Here is a 24,138-nt window from a genome sequence, read left to right on the forward strand (position 1 = left end):
GATTTCTGTTAAAACATTCTGACTTGTTTATATAAAGGAAATAAATTATTCAAACTTTGTAAATAAACACTTTAACACAAACAGTTTGAACTCATGTGATTGCTGAAGAAACCTCTTACCTTGGCTTTCTCAATGGCCTTTTCTGGCAGCAACAGTTGTGGAAAAGCATACATAGCTCCAGCTACTTTGTTACACTGTATCCCGTCAATACTGTTGAAAGTGTTTGCAACAAGAACAGCTCTTTCTTTTAACGAATCTAGCACCTCATTCTTTTCCTGAGAAATAACCATAAATTTATCATGGAAATTTTAGATTTAAGCAAACATAAAAATAAATTTTTACTAAGTTATTTATAGGAATTCTAGTAAAATTTGTTTATAATAAAAGGTACACTCCTCTGATCACTTCAAACTAGTTACATTTAGAGAGAACTTTTATCAGTTGTTTAAAACTGAGATGATGTGGTTAATCTAAGTTTATAGACAAGAAAATGTGTTTTTAGTGACTGGAGTAAATCATGTTACCAATTTTTCACCACCATGTTTGTGTTTCTTAAAAGACTTAAAATTCATTAAAACCTACTTTTATATACATTTCATGGGACGGCTCTCCTGATTGTGGAGGATTAACAACACAATCCATTGCCACCTGTTAAGAAATAATAATTTAATACAAATAAAATCAAAGTAGATTCTACATCTTTCTAATGAAAATGCATAAGACACTGAACCTTATTTTGAAACTTTAAAAACTGAACAGCATAATTTTAAACACAATAAAAAGATTTATTAAAATGTATAAACTGTTCAATATCAATAATAAATACATTAGATCACCTTTACATCACAGAAATGAATTATAATAATTCTAGCAGTAAGAAATTTAAAAATGAAACCTCTGAATGCAAGTTACATACAGTAATATACTGGTAAAACAATACTTTCTCAAAGCCATAACATTTAAATATCTTAATAAAAATGCCATTAACCCTTTTGTGACAGGTTACAGGTCAAAGGCCATGTCTTCACATTTGGCAATTTGCATTCAAAATATTATTTAACTAATATTTTATGAATTTATGTCAGTAAGCTTGTAGTCATATTGTTGATTATAATTCAAATGTTAATATTATATACGAGTTAATATTTTTCAATTTTTGAAACTAAATATTAAAATAACATGTAAATATAGATTTTAGTAAGTCAGTTTGGATGCTGAATGCAGCATTTTTACAATTAGATGTTTGTGATGTAAAAATACTAAGTCTATAGTTTTGTACAAATTAGGAACTAAAATTACTAATATTATCAAGCTAGAATATAAAATAAGAACCTCATATTTATTTTAAAATACTGTGTTGGTTGATGTATTTATCAATAATTTAGCAGCAACTATTTTACATATTGCAAAATTTAAGCATTGTATGTTCTTGAAGATTTAGTGATTCACAAAACTTACCTAGTTTTGACATTTTAAATGAATGCAAATAAAGCTCTTTCAAGTTTCATGCAGATCACATGCACTGAAAGGGCATCGCATGGCTGTGACTATTACAGAACTCTACTTAACAATACAGCAGTCATTCAAATGGCAGTTTAAAATTATTTATAAAATTTTTAGTAGAAAAAGTCATTAATAGTAATCCTCCTCTGGAACATAAGCGGAATTTCATCTTATCTATTAAGATGTTTTAAATGGTAAAATTAGCCAATAATTTTTTTTGAAAAAAAAACAAACAGTCTAGGATATCCAGAATAGTAACTGTAATTGAAGAAGGTATACTCTGCTTATAGATATAACTTTATCAATGAGTTTTCACAAGACAGATTCATACTAAAGAACCAAATAATCAATTATGATTTAATTGCAAGAAATTAAAAATATAAAACAATAAAGTGCAAAGTATTTTGATAACAAGGTTCAAATAAACATGAAAAACTAATCTATAATGTTATCAAAGAAAGGATATAATACTGGTAGTAAGTTAAATAACCCTTTCAGCAAAGATAGTGTGAAAAAAGAAACTATATTTTAAAAGAATATAAACACACACACACATATACATATACGCAAAGTAATTTTAAAGTTTTTGTGTATTTTTCCATCAGTTCTACAGCAAATCAAATTTAACTTGCTGTCTCGGTACTTAAACTACTGCTAAAAAATTTAGCAATGTCTAAATAATTTACTGCAATCTTCTACACAACAATGAACAAAGATGAAGCTTATAAAGTTTATTAAATTTTTTAGACCTAAAGCAAAACTCACAACAAATGAAAAACTTAATAATCCAAAATCTCGATACATGTATCTATGGTTAACCCTTTCATGTCAAGCTCACATATTTTGCAAAAAAATAAGTTGCAAATTTCACTTGTACAACAATACAACTTTTCTTAATGCATCCTCTCAAAAACTGATAATATTTTGTTAAAGATTGTAAGTATCTTGTACACAAATAATGACAGGTTTATAAAACTAACTGTTTTTACTAAAAATATGTAACTTCCCTATTGTAGTTACTCCCATTCAAACTATTAACCAGTGGAGTGCAAGGCAGTTTATATTTTAAGTATAAAAATACAATATTATCTTATAATTTTTCATATTTTTTTTGCATAACCTATAGAGCTACCTAAAAGGAAAACTTTTTCAAAGCAAATGTTCATATATATATATTTTATTTTTTATTTTCTTCACCATATCACTAACTCTAGCTACTATCATTAATGTACAGTCTAATGAGATATTAGGAAACAGAAAAAAATAAATTACAAAGTTTTCTTTTGTTAAATTTATAATTTCATCTCTTCTCCTTGTCATGTATAGTTAATTTTTAATGTTTTATTTTCCTTTCTTGTCTTTTAGAACTTAGTAATCATTTCAGTACAAGCCAACAATGCTCTTGAGATACATTACACTTTCTTTGGGCTGTATAACCTATTGACAAAATTTTTATTCAGTGTGTAATATCAGAAGCCTTGAGAGGAGATGTATAATGTATATTTTAAAAAACATTTATTTTTTAATTATGGATTTTAAAACATAATTAATACATAATTACTAAAATATAATTATAAGATATAAATACAATCTAAACTGTATCTCTAACTATAAAATATTTTGGTAAGAATCAACCATAAATGCTATAGTCAATCAAACAGCAAACCATGTAATCGCCAATTTCATGTACTGTATGATGACAGCTTGGTGCTAATTTCAAAATATAATTGTTATATTATACTGTAAAATAAGCTCTTTTTAATGGTCAGACACATATATTTAGTGTCTACATGGAAATTATAAAGCTCAAACAATTCTGTTGAAGGAGGGCATGACAGTTGTCAGGGATTGAAAATTTATTACTTGTTTTAACTGTAATCATTCAGAATACTTTAAAAGGACAGGGTCAAAAGGTTAATTTATTGTTTAGATGTAATCTCTATGGTACTGTCATTATATTATTGAAAATACAGTGTCAAAGTAGAGAATTTTCATTGCCTGTTAGTTACTACACCTAAACTTAAGTAGTTCTTTAAAGGTTTATTTTGAAATAAAGAACATAAAACTTGGACAAAATAAAACTTGAAACATAAAACATGCTATAATATTAACTTCATTCACATACACTGATATTAAAGGCATTTGATTAAATCAGAATGCAGCATTGTGACTTGCACAGCAAGATATTTAAAGGGGCTTCTGTTACAAAAGAGTTAAGGTAGAATACTAGTATATAATACTATGTCAATGTTTAATTACCATTAATAATCCCCAAAATTCTCCATTTTACACCTAATCTAAGATGTATGGGACAACCTCAATTCTTACCTGTCCAAGGACACTTGAACACAATTTGGCTGAGATGGACTTTAAGAGCATTCCCTTTACATCAGCATCAATATTAAGAAGTTCACAATAGCCACCTCTAAGACCACACCTACCATTAAAAACAATAATTATTTACAGAGCTGTAGATGCTTAAGTTAAACTCAATATTTGTCTCACAACTTGTGGTTTCACATGTTTAAGTTTATTCTCAATTTGCTTTAAGTAACTCTTAAAGTCAGTGGGATATCTAAAACAACACTGTAATAAATTTGGGGTTTTTCTTTGATAGATTTTTTAGAGAGAGTATTTATGATGAAACTTTGTAGAATGGATGGCAACTGCCTGTTGTGGAGACACAAGTATAGAGGACAATGTTTCGAAAGTCTTCCACATTTTGTCTTCAGGCGGTAGACTTTAGAAACGTTGTCCTCTATGCTTATGTCTCCACAACAGGCAGTTGCCATCCATTCTACAAAGTTTCATCAAATTTGTGGTTATACTTTAATGCATCATATATTTTTATACATGTATTTCACTGTTTGTTTTAGCCTTTCACAGCCATTTCTAAACTTTTTATAGCATCTCAGCCAACCAAAGTTTATAATTTAAATTCAGACATCTAAATGCATACTAGAAGATTATAAGTTTTCCTAAAATAAACATGACTGCAAATTTATGGGAAGTAAAAATTTTAATGTACCTGACACATTTATGTCTTTATTAAGAGTTATAACCTAACCCTTGATAAAGACATAAGTTGAAACACTGGGTACAAACAATGTTTATCTATTAAGATGACCTGAACGTACTCTCCCATATATCCCTTGGATGCAGACATAAAGGATGCCAACTCCATCTTACTGTATGGTGGCCCCATTTCTGTCAACACTTTCTTGAATGAGTGAAACTTCATCCCTTCTGCATAGATATTGTGCTGGTACACCTAAAGTGCATCAGAAAGTACATACAGTATACATTTCACGCAAAGAGAACAACTGAATAACAGTAACCACAAAACATATGACACTTTTAAGAACTTATATTTTATCAGCCATTAATAAATAAATAAATGTATATATACCTTTCACAACTTACTTCATTAGGCATTAGGTTCATGATTAATAGTAACCAAGAAATATCTTATACTCACAAGAACTTATCAGTTATTAACTCTTTATTTACAGGGAGTTAAAAGTGTGCATATCACTGATTTTTCAGTTACATTTAAAATTTAATTAAACTCATATTTATTATCAATTTATATAAATGAACTTGATATTGAAATGTTGTTAATAAACCAAATTTTAATACAAGTTTTAATTTCTTAATTTTAAAAGAAAATATTTAAATATTCAACCTCACCTTGTATGAAAATAGTGACATTTATTAATATCATTTTTACCCATCATTCATTTACCATCACCCTTCTTTATTTTCCTGAGTTCAATGTAATTTAGTCATTACAGCACAGAAATTACTAAGGCAAATTATAATTTGTGTAGCCTTTATTTTTCTTTGTTTATGGAATCAAAAACAAGAAAGTTAGATCCACCTGACATGCTAACCTCTCACAACCTATTTTCACAAATTGCTAATGACTTTCTCTGACAGTTTTATAAGTTCATTTACAACCAATAGAAAGAAAAAGTTTTAATTTACCAAATGTCATATAAAACTATGTTGTTTTCAGCTCAGTGTTAACACATTTCATCTTCAGATTGAAAATATCTATTGCCAAATTATATTGACTTATGCTTTAATTAGAAAACCATTTTAACTATAATAGTAATATTTTATTATATGCATTTTTCAAATAGATAAAAATTATCCTGTATACAAATATTATTACTACAAAAAAGTAGTCTTAAATTTCATCTGTAGGCCAACAGCAAAAAACAAGAGGCCAGAGGTAAGTACTAAATTTATTGTATTTTTATGTATATTTATTTATTCTTATACAAGTAACTAGAATATATAATTTAGAAATTATTAGATTAAATTAAGTAAAATAAAAAATTTCTTCACAAGCCATGTTTGGGAGTAGCTCATAAATTAGTTCATACAATCCAATAACCTGATCCACAGTGTTTACAGAGTGATATACAGTTTGTTTCATGGATATATTTTAAGTATTCAGGACACACAATTATAGTTTACTGTTAAAATCTGCAATCATTCAAGACAAAATATTAAGGGTAATTTATATTTACTTCCCACTTTTTTGTGGTGGTTACAAGATCAATTAAATCAAATAAGTCCATACTTAATTGGATAAAATAATGTTTCACTGAAAAAATAAAGACTGATATTTATTTAGAAGGTTTTAGAAGTTACACATATGAAATTTGAAAATATTCAGATGAAAAAATTATTTTTCATCTTAATATTGAAATTACTGCATTAAGAACAGTCAAGTCTGACTCCATATATTCACAGACAAATCTTCAGTGTAAATAATTTAAGAATGTATCCATTTGTCTTGTGATGTTTATTACAAGTTTTTGTATGTATACCTTCACAGTTTCATAATGGTTACAAGATCATGTCCTTAGAGTTAAAAAAACATATTATACTTGTAAGAGCTTACCTCATCAGCCATTAAAAAAAGTTTTTCTTCATGAGCAAATTTGATAACATTTTCTATGTTTTCTCGTGTAAGCACAGATCCTGAACGAAGAAACAAAAATTATATTTTCTTTTTCTTTTATTGTTTCTCTTGTTAGTAAAGTTTTTGCAAAACGACTCGTAACTTAAGTGTTTTCTGGATAATAAACAAAGTATAAATAACTTTTAGTTTTTTCAATCACAATAAAATGTCAGCAGAAAAGCCTCATAAGTGTTAGGTCCCACACAGCTACCCCTTATGAGTATTTCTGTTTGCAAAATGTTACACTTTACGAAAGTTTGTTCCTACATGGTATCACTCACGATGATGATCTTGAGGCTTGTGAAACTTACCAACCTCATATAAATAGATTAGAGAAAATATCAAAATTTTATTTGAAAAAAAAAAAAGTTCTGAGATTTATTTAGAAGGTTTTAGAGATTATGCAAATATATGAGATTTTTAAGAGGAAAAAATATTTTTTAATCTCAACATGAAAATCAGTTTGCACAGAGAGCAGTCAATACTTTGACTCCATATATTCAAGAAATATTTTGTGGAAATACTTCAATTAAAAATTCAGCTTCTTTTGTCTACAAATGAACTCATGCTTACTAAATGTATGTGAGTTTTAAACATTTCATTTCTATCTACCTGTTGGGTTTCCAGGATTGATTACAACAAGCCCTCGAGGTTCACAATGGCTTCTCGATTCTTTTATTGCTCGTTTCAATTCACTGATGTCTAGTGCCCATTCATTTTTTTCATCAAGGTAATAATTAACCTAATGCAAGCAATTTAGAAAATGATATTAAAAATGTTGGTTTACTGAATGAAATAAACTGTCCAATAATATAGCACTTGATCAACAGTACATGATTAATTACCTCCATCACTATGATTATTCAATGATGCACAATCACTTAATTTACTAAAGATAATTTAACAACAAGATTACTGATTTAATGTGAAAAATCTTTAAAAACTTCTATGACTAAAATATTTAATAATTACCTCTTTTAACCATCATTTACTCTTAGATGATAAAATCATGATACAAAGTAATTCAATTCTTATATTACATACATGATATTTACTTACAGTAGTATATTATCATTATACTGAGAATGAGATTAATTATTACACCAGTCGATACAAATCTTACCTGACACGTTATATTCAGATATCATTCCCTGGTGACACCATCTGAACTAAATCTTACTTGCTATCTATTATATTCAGTTATTTTTCAGTACAGAGGATATCAGAGAATGAGAATCATTACACTTTGTCATGCAAATCTTACCTGATACATGTCATATTCAGCTAGTGTTGCCGAGTACAGAGGATACTGAGGAATTGGAATCATAACACCAGGTGGCTTGCCACTTTCTGAATGATTCAGAATGCTAATAACAGACTATAAGTTAAGAGAAAAAAAAAGGTTGATAATGAATATTTCATACCACAAAAGTATATTCTTCCTTTATTACTTTATTAGATGGGGTACCCATAACCCGGACAGACATTATGTAAATTCATGATTAAAGAAAGATTACCTTAAAACAAAAAAAGTTGTTTCCTTTATGTACAATTTAAAAAACAACACCAAACACCCATAAAAACAGAAAAACACAAAATGTGAAACCATACATTTGAACGTATCTCCTTAAAGATCCAACAAACCTTCATGCCAAATTTGGCAAAGGAGTAGTAAAAAAAGCCTACAAAAATACTCATAAAAACAGCAAAACGCAAAATTGAAAATTTGTGTGTATTTTCCCATGGTCCTAATGAACCTCCATAGCAATTCTGGTGAAGATCCATCCATATCTTGCAAAGTACTTATATTGACTTGCAACAGGCAGTACTATTACATTTATATAGATAGCACAAGTGCATTAAATCTGCATGTAATGTGTTCATGATTTCACATCTGCATCCTAAGAATGGACAAAAATAAAGTTCTCTGTGACAGGAAATTGAGGCAATATGAGAAAATCATGACCCATATTGCAAGTCTACATGTACACAGGATAAAAATTTTGCAAAGTTGTGGATTGTAAATCATGTAATAAAAATTTTTTTCCAGTATCATTCAAGCAATAGCTCCATTATAATATGATATTCATATCTGTGCACATTATTTTAAAAACTCATTCGATAAAAGAAAATGCTCTTAAACAAAATGTAACATGAAAATGATGATAGCTTGTAACACAATAAAAGGTTTAAAATTAAAGATTAGACATTAGACTGTAGATGATTTTTTTAAATTCTTTTGTATTCAGTACATTACAATTTTACATGCCTTTGACTTTACATCCATTCATTATAAATTTGGAATCAAAAGTGTCCAAAATCTCTAATATATTAATTAAGAGGTAAACACACACTGTAATTTTTGTTATGAAGATGAGAATACCGTGGCTTTAGCTGCTACACTACTGTTTCTTAATTAAAAAAGAAAAATTAAATACAAAAGAATGATCTGTATAATAAGTGAAATCATGGAGGCTTTTGAACAGGTAATAAATTGTTTATTAAGTAATGTCATTATCTTCATTATAAGATTATGAGGGCCCATTATACTCTTTTACTTTGCTACTCAGCAAGAAACTTGATGTTTTTAGATATGTTACAAAACTGTACATCAGTAGTACCTAACAAATAATTCAGCACATAATGTTTAGGTAACTACAAGGCTTTGTATTTTATCTTAACCTTTTCTCTTCTTCACTAGCTGTGATGCAAAAGTATTGCTTGATAAACGTAGTTTATATTAAATACAGATGGATATCAAGTCTTAAAATTATTCAATTAAAGGATCACTATGCCAAACCTCCAGCCAGAATTTCCTTAGTAAATTAAGTATTTTAAAATGAAAAAAAAAAAAATCTCACACACTAAAACTATTTGTCTAGCAATTATTCTTAACTGAATTCCCCCCCCCGATAGTACAGCGATAAGTCTCCTGATTTACAATGCTAAGATCAGGGGTTCGATTCCCCTTGGTGAGCTCAGCAGATAGCCCTATGTGGCTTTGCTATAAGAAAACAAACAAACAAACTTAACTGAATATTTGTAAAAAGTTACTTGTTTTGAAAAAAAAACTGAATAACAAGTGTGAAATTTCAGGAATATTTCAAACTACTGAATACCAGTACAGGAAGTAATATTCATATTTTTGATGATGTTTATAGTAAAATTTACTAAAACATTCTGAACAAAAAGCAAAAATGTAATCGCTTCACAATACAATCATTATTAAAATGAATGTTCTTCATTAAATACTTGTATTAGAATGAAGTAACCAATAAAACAAAGGTTTCATGATAATGTAAGAAAAACCTGCTTTTTATATAGAAAAAAGTGAAAGCAAGTCCTGCTTGCAAACATTACACTTTCGTAAAATCTATCATAAGTTAAAAAGATACTGATTAAAATACATATTAATTTTCTACATGGAAAATAAATAGAAAATCATCAATGTTCTAACTCCTTTATGCTAAATGCCAATTATTTCTTTATATTATCAAACCTTCAAGATTTTGTTTCTTTATAACAGTTTTAACAATTTAATTTTATTACTAAGTAACCAACTTTTACTTTCCTTTACAGTAATTTCATTTACATTCTACATTATCAGGTCTACAAGTTTATCTCTTCATTCTAGTAATAATGATTGTATTTTTGTTTTTTCATACTATGAAGTTTAAATTCCTTTAGATAAAAGAGTATGTTCAAAATACAGACCCTAACAGCTTCACTTGCCCCAGAAGACAAAATACAGTTCTGATAATCTGAAGGTATACCATCACGTCTCTCAATGTACTGAGCAACGTGTTTCCTTATCACCTCCACACCAGCACTGTCACTGTAAGAACCTGTATAAAAGTAAAAAATACTAGTAGTTTTTACTGTAAATTTAAAATACTGTATTTTACTGTTTGCCCAGTAGAAAAAAATTGACAAATCCTCCTTTTCTTTAATTATTTTCAATTATATTCATTGGTGCAATGTGGTGGAAGCTTATAAAAACTATAATATATTTTATATTGTTATCTGTAATGTCAGTAAAGAAACCTTCAGAACAGTTATGATGGTATAAACTTTACACTGTTATCTATGGTTTCAGTATAATAGCCTTTAGAAAAGTTACAATAGTATAGACACTATACTGTTATCTGTAGTTTCTCTACAGGAACAATAAGAAAATTTGAAAAATACAGATTTAATTTTGATGACTTCAAATGTATACATCATCAGCAAACTAAAAAACTACAGCAATAAATGTTTAAAAATATCAACTCCAATTATCTGTAGTGCTATTTTAGGTTCTCCTTAAAAAAGCTGTAACAATACAAGACTAACATTATTTTCAAAACCTGAAATAATGTAGCTATGAATATTAACTGAAAAACTACTTAAGTTATTTAACACTATAAATAAAGGTTAACAAGAAAAATAAATTATACTAAAGTTTTCATACACTGAAATAAACATATTCTAGTTCATAGACAGAGAAACCAGAATTAATATAGCAGGTTTACTATTGTTCACAATGAATTAAACATCCAACTTCACAGATTTAACACTGTAAAGCACAGATCAGATGTGGTAGGCAATCTGGGTCAGAGCAAGATTAAATATGGGATATGAAAGGAAATAACTGGAAAAGAAAACACACAGCCAAAATAGAAAAAACAAAAAGTAGAAGTCAGGGATGCCCTATAACTTGCAATGGTTGAAAAGAACACACCATTGTCAAATACTCATATACAAAATCAAATATCTAAGAAAGGGTAGAATTCATGCCGGATAAGCCAATGACAGAATATTCTCCAGTTATGTTGATATACAGATATGGATGGAGAAAGGACAGTGAGAGACAACAGAGATGCTGCATGTGTGTATAGTACTAAACACCTTGCAAGCAACCAGACAAAAGCCACTTATAAAGCCAGAGTGTGGGATCAGAAAAATGAAGCAACTCTAAGTGAGGTTGCCAGAGGAAGACCCAAAAGAAAGGGAAAGGTATTAAGGTTGTTCCTAAAGAAGGGACAGAAACCAAGGTTAAGCCACTCAGACACAAGTCATATGAAGTGGATTGGATGAGAGAAATTACTATTGTAGAAGATGCACGGGAGAGTATGTCTAAAGGTCTTTTCAATCCTGACTGAATACATCCAAGGTCAAAACCAATAGATGTGGAAGTGAGGGCCAAAAGAGAGAATGCTTGGCATTCAAATGAGTGGTAAATGTAACCAGCTGGGGAAAATCTAACTGAGAAAATAGCCATCAGAATAATATCTGGGGTCAAGAAATCACTCAGATGGTCTAATCAATCCATAACAAGACTTAAGGCACCCAGTATGTGACAAGTCAGTGCATAAAGTTGATGGCTGTGAGTCCAGAAGAGTAGATTTAGAGTGCAGAAATATACAGACCAGAAATGAGTATCCCCTTGACTAGTGATACAAAAACAACTGTTGAGTTGTTAGGATGGGTCATAACTGTCATGCCCAGCAGAGATAATAGAAAATGAGCCATTTCTCAAGAATACCAAAGAGTCCCAAATGATTAATGCAAAGACTTAACTTCTTCTGAGACCAATGGCCTGAAATCTCAGGTTTTACTGCATTAATCCCATCCCAACAGAAAGGGGGAAATGTCCAAGTCTGCACTGTCCTTATCTACATTTTCATGTAATGAAAAGAATTGCTTGTAGACCAAACATCCCTTGGCTAAAACGAAAGAAGCTATATATTAATGAACTACAGCTGACATTTGGTCCACTGATAATGCTGCATCTGCAGCCTTTGTTGGGAGCTGTTGAACACCAGCACCATCAGTAACCACTGCAGTCATAATATTAAACTGTGAATTTATGAACAATGACTAACTACAAGCAAATGAGTGAGAAATAGAATTCACAACCAAATAAAGAAATTCAACTCGTTAGTAGATAAGAAAGAATACTTTGAAATGCAAGTATCAGTAAATGAATATTTTCCAAAATGCACTAAAGATAAATAAAAAAAGAAAAGCAAGCACTAGGTTTTAACACAGTTGTGCCAAATTGAGAAGTGGAGATTTCATTTAACTGTATTGAGGGAGTCAGTTATCAATTTGCTGCACTTCTATTAACGGTAGACTGTAGCATGCTATTTTGCATGCTTAAATGCAGCTGAACCTTATGTTATACATGTACAATTAGGTGGGATTTTCAAGGTTAGAGGCAATTGGAAATTTGTACACTAGAGGGTAGTTAAGTCAAGGATAGTTGAAAATGTGAGCAGAAGTAAGTAACTGGAACTAATATAGCAGGTTTAATATTGTTACAAATTGTACTATGCTTTACATTGATGTGCTGGAGAAAGTTCAATATTTGAATTTTTTAATATAATTTTCCTACAAAGTGTATAGAAAAAAGTGACTCTTTGAATTACATTTAAATAATTTCTGATATTTTACAAAAGGATTTCAAAATAGCTGTGCACATATACACAATGTGAACCAAAGGATTTTGTCTCAACCCAAAACTTTACCAAAATGCCACAATAAATAACCAGTGTGGTAACTGTAAAATAACATGTAGCATTAAATTTAAAAATTATTATTATGAACACTATATCTTGTCAGATGAGTACAACAAGCTGAGTATTAGTATTATGAATGTATATATTTTAATACATTGTTAACAAATTTAAAATTACATTGAATACACAACTTTTAATTCAACATCTCACAATCACTACTTTAGGAAACCCTTAAGTTCTGCTATTTTATGTATCATAGAAATTTGACAAGTTCATCAGCTGAAATAATCTCTACACATACACTGATATATTAAAAAATGTTTATAACATGCTCATTACCTGACATAATCTCTACTTGTATGTGTTGCAAGTTTCACAACATTGTAATCAACTGATATGTTTTTTACATATTTGTAATACATTTCAAATGTTTTTATGACTCCTGCTTCATTACTAAGATGAAATAAGTCATAAATTTAACTAACTTTCTAAATAAACTTCTTAACAATAAGCAGCAAATATTTAAAAAGCTTGTCTTTGCACACCTCTTCACTTTTATTATTACCAAACAGACACTTTTACCATCATCAACTGACAAACAAGCACTTCCTGTCATTGCACATACCTACACTTTTACCCCCACAGTGAGAAAGAACAGTTTGTGCTCGTTCCTTCACATCAGAAGAAAATATGTCACTTTGTAAAAGATCTGGATATGCACACAGTGTCAAAACCTACAAAGAAAAAGAAAAATAGTAAATAATTATTAATAGATATATGCAAAAATGCCCGAAACTTCCAAATGTATTATGTTTCTGTCCACAATACACAGTTAGAACATTTAAAATACACTTCATAAGGGCTAAAACCTCTAAAAAAATACATAATAATATATCCTTTCAGTGAACATAGTCATTACTTGTAAAAATACCAGTCAGAACAAGATTTTAATTAACCCTAAGATGAACAATTAATGCTAGTTTCATAAATTAGACAATCAGTGCAGGGTGTTTAATTTTTCTGAAATAGGTATGAATAGAAATTATTCAGGAATAATCAATAATGGCTAAAATAACATAACAACCAGGCAACTAAAGAAATAGACAGCAGTGAGGAAATTGGAGTTCCTTTCTAAACATCCTAGCCTGGTTAATAAACACCTTTGTGGTAAGATAATAGTTGTAACTAATGATATACACTTCTACAGGCATGACCTATAAACTTTCAAATAGCAAATGTTTCCTCCAAGGGGCAACAGAGGTGAGATTTAAAGTAAAAGATAAGGTGTCTGACTTGATAAGAAGACACCTAGAACAAATTACAAGAAGACAATCAAATTAAAACCAATACTAACTGGTCAAGGTGGAAGAAAAAATGTCATGAACAGAAGATGCCTACCAAGGAATAAATAGGTAAAAATGGGCATCATGGAAGAAGGCTGTGTGAGAAACTTTAAAATAAAGAGCACAGACAAGACATAGTATCCTATATCTTGATCTAACCAAAGATAATCACTGGAAATGGAAAGAAGAAAAATTAGCAACAAGAAGAAATTGGTCTCCTGAGCTGTTGAAGTTTTTGGAAAGGAAAGACTGATCCAGGTCAGAGAGAAAATTTGTGGAATAATATAAAGCAGGTGAAACATTGTTGGCAAATAAATAAATAATCCAACTGACTACATACACAGGCCAATAGGCAAAGGAAATTAGTCTTAAGGGATAAGTGAAAAATCAAGCAGGAAAACAGTGGTTCAAATGAATCCAAAGTGAAGTAGTGAAAAATCATATTAACATCCCAATCTGAAAGCACTGCATGTTGAGGTGTCCAGCTAATCTAGAAGGAATGCAACAAGAATGAAAGAGTGGTGGGAGAGGTTAAAAATTTACAGGACCTGAAAAAATGAAAAGTGTGGGGTAGAAAAGCCTAATAACGTACAATAAAAACAGAAAAACCCTGATCAAACAGCCAAGTTAGAAAATTCATAACATAAGAAACAGTGGGTTGAGTGAAGGAAGTATTTCTGACCCAAGGACTAATGGCAGAAACATTTTAATTATGCTGATGAACATTTTTAGAACAAGCTAAAAAGAAAGTGATCTGCCAGGACAAACCAAATATCCTCACAAACACCAGATAAAAACCAGACATGAAGATAAATGATATTAAGGGATGAATGAAATGCTGGTGACTGAGAGATGGTGTAATAGGAAGAGGTAACAGATGGGCAGGTTGGAGTTGGAGCAGCCACAAGAACTACAGCTTTGCCAGTCAGGAAGGAGCAACTGGAAAGGCTTGACTCAGAGTGGCATGGATGATTGAGAGCCCCCTGTGAAGAAAATGGATATGGAGGATAAACATATGGGTATTGGTTGATTCCATTTTGACTAAATACATCAACATCCAAACCAAGAGTATGAAGAACTGAAGATCAAAACAGAGGTAATTTGCTATTGATAAACGTGGCAAATGTATCCAGGTGAGGAGTATCCCTCTAAAGGCATACCCACTTTGATACAAGAGAATTGAGAGACCATTCTGTTGAATAAACTTTGTTGGAACAAAAAAGATAATATGCAACAAGATTGAAAGCACCTGGATCAAGACAAGCAATGTCATGAATAATGAATTTGTAGCCCAAAGAAAGGAAAATCCAAGGTTGATCAAAAAAAAGAACAAGAATGGTTGCTGCATTGGTGGTTGAAATAAGCCACCACTTTAAAATTGTTAGAATGGATTATCATCTGACAATTCCTGGAAAAATGATTCAAGGTATGGAATAAAGTCATAATCTATAGGGTGTTGATAACGTGAGATGTTTTGACCAAAAACCACCGACCTGAAACTTCCTGCTGATCAACCTACACCCCCAACCCTGATGGGAAGCTTTTGTGAAGATTGGCAAATTCAGATGAAGGCAGAAAAGTAGAACATCCACTGATGTGCAAGTCTTATCCAGCCACCAATATTGGTTGTTTATAAGGATAGAAAGGAAGAGAAATAGTACCTTCAATGGATCCCATGAAAGATTCCAGTGGTCATGCAGAGTCCAATGAAGAGACCTCAGATGTTAATTTGACTAAAATCTAACCAAATAAATTGGTTAGTTGGGTGGTTTGGTGTTTGTTTTATGGCACAAAGCAACTAAGCTATCTGCACCAAACATCTGGTAAAAAAGTTAAAATTAAAGTAAAATTATTACAATTCATAAAAAGAAATTAAGGTAAAACAAACCAAAGTTTAATTTTTGAATTAAAAACATAACTAGCATTAAATCCAATTTTTATATCTAGTTTACAGCACGAAGAGAGAAACTATAGTAATACAAGTTTTAAAAGACTTTCTGTAGCACAATTTTGATCATCATAACTTACCACGATGAATAATGGATAAGTTCAAACATCAGCATTAGTCACCGAAGTTCGCCTTTCCAGTCCTGGTTTTAAGTTATTTGACATCACAACTATTTTCTAAGTTCATATCGAACTAGATGTACTTTAACCCTTAAAGATGAATTACACTAAAAAAAAAGAGGTCTAATTTATGAACTGAAAACTTAATTGGCATTAAAAAGATTAATGGCCTTTGAAAAACTAAAACATTTTCAAAGTGAACAGTGTTACCATCGCTAATACCACTGTCTAACGATATATCTTTAGCTCAGAACATTGATCCACTCCCCAAATGGTTGAAGAGAGAATATGGAGGATCTTGTGCTCTTGTACATTTGACTTGTAGCTGCTTGATGTGTGGTAGAAAGATAAGCCCCAACATTTTGTCTCAGGGACCACAGGTAGCACAATTTCACCAATAAGGAGTCCAGGATCAGGGTGAATACCCCATTGGCAGCAAAAGTGTATGCAAATAGATTTAGAAAGAGAAAAATTAAAATCATTTGCTGTGGTCCACTTCAGTAAATGATTGAGGGCAGTCTGTAGCTGTCCCTCAATATACCTTATGTTTGACAACTGATATGAGATGTGAAAGTTGTCAACAAAGAGCCCATTTGCAACAGTAAGAGGGAGTTCCTCAGTGATGGCACTAATATTTACACTGAAAAGTGTGGCACTCAAAACACAGCCCTGAGGGTCTCCTAGTTCCTGTAGAAAAGGATGGGAAAGTGTTAAGCTCACACAAACTTGGAATTGCCTGTCCAATACAAAATTTATAACAAAAATGGGAAAATGACCATGTAACTCATAAAAGGAGGTCTTGCAAAATTCCATACCTCCATGTAGTACCATAAGCCTTCTCAATGTCAAAGAATATTGATACAAAATGTTGTCATTTGAAAAAGGCTTCTCTGATTGATATTTCAAGTCAAATCAGGTGGTCCATGGGGGAGCACTGCCATCAGAACCCACAATGGGTAGGTGAGAGGAGGATGTTTGAATCGAGGAACCACACAAAACAAGTATTAACCATCCTCTCCGAGGTCTTATAGAGATGGCTCATTAAAATAACTGGACGGTACTTTGAAGGAATCTTGGGATCCTTCCCAGGCTTGGAGAATGGTAGGACAATAACCAGGCATCAGGAAAAATGCTCTCTGCCAAATCCAGTTAAAAACAATCAGAAAAATAGCAAGAAAAGCATGAGGTAGATGGTGCAGCATTTCGTAGTGTATGTCATCAGGTCTGACCGATGTACTGCCAGAACAATGAAGAGCCAGTTTGAGTTTCATCAGTGTAAAAGGGTGATTATAGTCAGAGAGACAATCAGCTCAAAAGGAAAGAGGTGATCACTCTGCCCTAGTCTTGCTAGCTAAGAAGGTAAAGGATGAAGCAGAAGTGCTTGAAATCCGGCAAAAGTTTTCACCTACAATGATGGTGATGCTCTGGGTACCAGCTAATTTCTGGCCATCAGACAACAAGATGGAGAGGGGAACAGAATTACACTGCCCACTGACCTTTCAAATATTGTCCCAAATGACAATGGAACTGTGACAGATGATATGCTGTGAACTTAATCCAAGATTCCTTCTGGCTTTGACATCTTACCCACTGAGCAGGTGCACGGGCTTGCTGGAAAGCCATGTAGTCCAAGAGTGTGGGATACCTATGAAAAGTATCACAAGCCCATTTTTGATCCTTTCATACCATGTGGGAGGCAGGATTCCACCACAGACAAGGATATCATGAAAAATGTGTCAAGGTTTTAGGAATACATTGAACAGCTAACTGTATAACACAGTTACTGCTGCCATGCAGTAATCTATTGATGGCTTACAGATGATGGCAGGATCAAGTTATGCAAGAGCAATGAAAGAGGACCAGTTGGCTTGATCCAGCTTCCACCTGGGCATGTGGGTCAGGTGGCATCAACCACAGCCAGTCTCTCTCAAACTTACAGGAAAATGATCACTGCCTCATGAGTTATTGTAAACCCTCAATGAAAAGTGAGAGAATATTGAAGGGGAGCAAATTAAGTGATCAATAGCAGTAAGTGACTGACTAGTGCATGAAAATAAGAGCCAGTACTGAAAAGAGAAAGTTTGCAATCAGATAGCATACCCTCTATGGAGTAACCCCTCCCATCAATGTCAGCACTTCTCCAGAGGGGATTATGTCCATTAAAGTCTCCCAGGTTTAAAACGAGAGACAGCAACTGTTCAATGAGAGCATCAAAGTCTGATTGATCATATGTCTCTCCAGACAACAAGCAGAGAGAAGAAACAGTGATGGTATGACCCAAGGAAACATGGATGGCTACGGCTGCCAAGGGTGTGTCAAGTGGTAAAGACAGGGTGGGCACATGCCAATAAACCAACAATGCCACCCCTCCATGCACTCGTCCATCACACAGCCTGTCATTTCTGTGCATAGAAAACTGCCAAAAGAAGACTGTATCAGCAGGTTTCAGAAATGCTTCCTGTAAGGAAATATATACAAAATGGTAGGAAGCAATCAGTGCTTTGATGTCATTCAGGTTGGAACATAAACTTTGACAGTTCCATTGTATCAAGGTGACCATTTTTATTTATACGTAGGCAAATTGGGTGGAGAGCCCTTCTGTTAATGACATCTTTTTTCTTTATTTGAAGCAGGTCTGTCAACCTCCATGAATCTTGACCTGGGTCGATTGGGCAGGTCTTTGTTGTTGGAAGAGGATTCCAGCAATTGAGAACATGAATGAATGATCATTTTCAACCTTGGGGCTGGAAAAGAAAATATAGCTGAGGAAATGCCCATACCTGGAACCAAAGAAAGTGAATCTTGGGGTTTGCTGGAATGAATGACAGGGACAGAGATGGGTGTTGACATTGATTCATCAACTTTTTTTAACCATGGAGGTCAAAAGGCTTTTCATATGGTTTGAGAATGATTCTTTTGGAGGCACAGAGAGATCCATCTGCATTCCCACTGTACTAGTGGGACAAAGTGCAGCAGCATACGTCTGAGATGAAGTGGTGGACAGCAACTTTCGAGCCTCAGGGTAAATAATGTTTTGACTCTTCTTCAAATGCTGAACCTCATTTTCTTCCAATTATTTAGGGTAAGAATGAAATTCGGATGTATGAGAGCTACAGCAACTGAAGCAATGAAGGTCTGTTTTACAATTATAGGCATTGTGGTCCTTGCCACCACAATGAGCAAATGTCAAGGAACCATGACATGATGACTTTGAGTGACTGAACCACTGACCCTGGAAACATCTGAGAGGATTTAAAATGTATGACTGTATCTTACAATTAAAGTAACCTGCCTTGATGATGGCAGGTGGATGTGGTCATGTGAATGTTCAAATGAGAACATTGGTTGGCATCGTAATTCCATCTATGTAAGTGTAGATATGCCTCGTTGCAGAAATATATTTGACTTGGGGATGTTCTTCAAATCCCTCTCAAATAACTCCTTGTAATGAATTCAAAGTAGCATGGAGCATGACCTCAATAGGTATATCCCCAATCACCTTTGAATGTAAGAGGAGTTCACTGTTTTTAGATGTGAATGTTTCCACCAATATGTCACCAGAGCAAAACTTTTTGATTGACTTTGAAGAGTCAGCAAGTACCTCTAGTCCCTTCTGAATAAAAAAGGGAGAAATTTGCCCTGAAGATTTGTCTGAAAGAGAATGTAATATAAGAAAATCAAGTACATGTGTTACAGATACTGAAGATTGCTGCTCAGAATCTTCAAGATGTGGTTGTTTACCAATGGACTGTTTTTCCATTAGTTTATTTAAGTTTTTATTTGAAAGATCCATAATAAATAAAGGAAATTTCAGTTCCCTCTGACCCCACCCACCATGGAGCCCTACGAGGGGACACACTACAATTCCAAACAAGGACACTGCAACAATGCCAGGGTTTTGTGAGCACTATACCCAAACACCAGCATCAGATACAGTGTCCACAACACCTTTTGAGAACATCCAACACTGGTAATTGATTGATCCCAGGCCAAGTGGACCAGCCAATTGACCCTAGAGGGCCACCCCAAGGCCACCCGTCTACAGGAATTCAAGGCCAAAGTGGTGTGTTAGGGTTGGACCCCTAAACCAACAGGACCCTCTCCTCCCCTTCATGGGTCACCATGCACGGCAAACACGTGGGTGGATGTTTAGATCCCAGAGGATGTGAACTAAAAGAACAGAACCTTCCCTGGGAGGTCCCCCTCACCATGTTCAGGAATCCCCACCAAAGGGACCAAATAAGTTATCTGAAAAGTCATTAACTGTTGAAAAACAAAAATATAATTCATCTTGAAATAATAATGAAACAAGAATATGAAGTTGAACAAATATGAAGATCACAACTAAAATGTTTTGACATCAGTATTGCCAAATGAGAAGTAACAGTTTGGTGGAATCAGAGTCAAATGAATCAAGAGAGTGTGTTGCACTCTTTCTGGTAGAGGTTTGTCACATAATTATTTACATGTGATACCCATTTGGGCTAGTTGATTTGTAAGGTATATATATGGGAACTCAAGGATTGTGGTGTGTGGACAAATTTGTTTTGCATATAGAGGGCAGAAATGAACGAGAATAGCCATTTATGTGAGTGGAGATAATGCACCATATTCGAATAAACAGTAAAAAGTGTTTTAACCTTCAACTTTGTACAAGACAATATTAACATTTATTGAACAATCACAACATCATGTGCCAAGCTACTTGAAGTAATAAAATTTTCAACTTTAACACTTTGAAAGAATTTTTGTCACCTGTAGAATAAAAGATAACCTATCCTTAGAATAGTGGTGTGTGCAACATTTGACTTTTGAAATTGATGTTTCTACACCTTAAATGCTTAATGTAAAAAGTTATCAGCTTACTCACCTGACGCAGGAATGTAATGGGCTTCTGTCCCATAGCCTGGCAGTCTCCAATATTTGCTTTTATAACTTCAGAAAATGGTTTTTTCATACCCTGGAAAAGGGGTAAAAAAAAACAAACTGATATTAATATAAGTCCAAATGTTTCCCAAAAGTTCACCTTTACATACAACCATACCCAACAGTTTAATTTCACTAGAAATATTTATCCAACACAATTTCCTCTAAGCTTCAACTAGGAATTTTCAAGACCAAGAAGCAAATTCCATTTTTACAATTATGTCAGCAGATATCAATTGTTAATTATGTATATTGGCCAATATTAATTGTTTAAGAATTAATTATGTTTTATGTCATCATCATAAGAAAAAAACATACATATGTATATACATACACACATATAATGAAACAAACCTCATTCTTTATGAGTGTGCAAGTTTAATATTGGTCTGTTGAATTGTAATCAGACGTTAAGACTTGACAAAACCAAAAACTTGCAATTATTTGACATCCCATGATTACAATGATGAAATTGACAGCAACTGCTAAAGGTAAACATACTCTGTTTTCAATTCTACCAGCTCACTTTGCTAAAGGCAGTATCAATGACTGTTGTAAAATTATTTACTAACATGTGATATTTACATTTAGTATTAATACACATAAAACTCACCTCCAGCTAATGCAGTGTGATATATTTGATTACCATATTCTTTGTCTGACAGGAAAATTGTTGATTATATACCACAGAAGTCTTTGGAAATATCATTATACAGATTTAGTTTTTGCCTTTTTTTTTTGGCTTTTATGACATCTTCATACTCTTCCCTATACACAATATGTTTGTATTGGTACACAAGTATATGTCAAATTTATGTGTATTCTTTATGTGTGCATTCTCACATTGAAAATGGAAAACATTATATACAATAACAATTAACAATTCCAGTACTCGCTACATGGAAATGAATCTCAATTATCAAATGGAGTTATGAATCCCCACTTACTTATAGAGTAATAAATGCCAAAACTCACCGTATGAAGTTGTGAACTGCAGTTCTCACCAAAAGAAGTAATTATTTATTCTACTTACCAAAATTACCTTTGAATGTATTTGAGTCTAATTAAAATATTAAAAAAAATATTTTAACATAGCTGTGTTATCCAAATCCTAATGAATGATGCACAATTGGTTTAGCCAGTTTGGAAATAGACTATTGGTGGAGGTTAAAGGAGTCATGAATAATTTGTTTTGGTGAATTCTGCAATGTCTGTTGTAACAGAATTCCTTGGAGCAGGATAATATCTTTTTTTCACCATACTGTATCACATGCTACATCTAGTAGAGGTTTGAGATAACTGTCAGATGCTACAAGTACTTTAGTCAGCCCGAGCATGAATCCAACTGAGCCAATGGGATATTGCAAAACAATACTTAAGGCACAAATCCTAAAACTTCACTAATCTTGAAAATACTTTACAAGCTTCTGGCAGGGTTTTTCCATTAAATTATAATTAGCAGTCCTTGACTAATATTTTCTAAATTGAAGGTCTTCATTTTTCTTTTCTTCTCACAATAAGAGTACTCACCCAAACTGAATGAAACATAGTAAAATCTACTAAATAGTAATTAGTTTCATCTCTAAGAAAAATTATATATTTTATTTTTTCTACAGTATTTTATACTATGCAATATCCAAAATTTTATTTTAAAACCATTTTGAAAAAGCATTAAAATATTTATTTTTCTGTCTTTGAATTTAAATATTTTTACTGCTGATCAGAAATTTCTAATATAAAGATAAAAATACCCAATAACCATCAATTTGACTGATACTCATTAACACATTTCTTTTAATTCTTTATTTGGCTAATTGTAAAAGCAATTCATTTTGGTTATAAATCATAAAAAAACAAATATTTAAATAGATTTATCAATAACATGACCTTTCACAATGGTGACAATCCAAGTAACAGGTTTTTTTTCTCACAATATTCTTCATCAAGATCAATTTATGTCTAATAAATTTAGTTTCTTTTTTAATAAAAAAGTTACCTCATTTATTTAAATTGTTTGAATATTATAAACGGGTAATAATAACATTCAATAATAAAGAACTTCAGTCAATGGGCTTTTTACCAACACTTAAATATTCCTTAAACCTAAATAAGCTTACCGTACATACTATCAAAGAAGACTTCTCACACCATTTCAAAATATGTTCTATCTAATGATATCTAAAATTTGTATCTAGCTATTTTCAAAGAACAGTTTTATTACTAGAATTTCAGGTTACATACTTAAAGGTTATAAAATGGTGCCAAAGAGATGCTGTACTAATAAAACCAAAGAAAATGAAAATAGAATCCTGAGAATTATATTTTCAATGGATGAAGGGTTCAGAGCAAACATAGACCTATGCTTTGGGATGTACAGAAAAATTCTTAAAAATAAATCAGTAAACTTGTATTTCACAAGCAAAACTTCATGGAAATATGCAGAAATATAAATTACAAACTGTTTTCATTGTTTTTGTGTAGTAAATATTAATTATAAATTTTTTCAAGTAAAAAATTGTTGAAATAGAGTTGTAATTATTATTTTAACTTGAAATTTGAAATTTGGTACTCAGATATGTACTCAGTACCTGAAAGGTGATCAGCAGTCTCGATAGTCAGTACAAGTGTGCTTCTCCAACACTAGTATTAGTTTTATCTAATTTGCTGATGGTACAAAGAGATGTACACAGAACATATAATACAGGGTAGCCCGTAAGTCCCTACCCATCCATATGTTATGTTATATTCAATTATGCATGTATTATAAATTTGTTTCTTTTTTTTTCAGAGAAATATGGCTGATGTAAGCCCATTTATACTTGAA

General features: G+C 32.0%; 1 protein-coding gene across 3 annotated transcripts in view; it reads right to left on the reverse strand.

Moving 5' to 3' along the window:
• Positions 1-24,138, reverse strand: part of LOC143236640 (alanine aminotransferase 1-like) — a 50,546-nt gene that overhangs the window by 21,724 nt on the left and 4,684 nt on the right. For all 3 annotated transcript variants that reach the window (XM_076475009.1, XM_076475011.1, XM_076475010.1), the window contains exons 2-11: positions 21,259-21,348; positions 13,604-13,712; positions 10,193-10,323; positions 7,743-7,856; positions 7,091-7,220; positions 6,419-6,498; positions 4,641-4,774; positions 3,832-3,940; positions 583-648; positions 120-275 (exon numbers count right to left, since the gene is read on the reverse strand). In XM_076475009.1, coding sequence (XP_076331124.1) covers positions 120-275; positions 583-648; positions 3,832-3,940; positions 4,641-4,774; positions 6,419-6,498; positions 7,091-7,220; positions 7,743-7,856; positions 10,193-10,323; positions 13,604-13,712; positions 21,259-21,348 — 1,119 coding nt within the window. The remainder of the gene's footprint in view (positions 1-119; positions 276-582; positions 649-3,831; positions 3,941-4,640; positions 4,775-6,418; positions 6,499-7,090; positions 7,221-7,742; positions 7,857-10,192; positions 10,324-13,603; positions 13,713-21,258; positions 21,349-24,138) is intronic.

This window comes from Tachypleus tridentatus, chromosome 13, assembly GCF_004210375.1.
Source record: "Tachypleus tridentatus isolate NWPU-2018 chromosome 13, ASM421037v1, whole genome shotgun sequence".
Classification (NCBI taxonomy): Eukaryota; Metazoa; Arthropoda; class Merostomata; order Xiphosura; family Limulidae; genus Tachypleus; species Tachypleus tridentatus.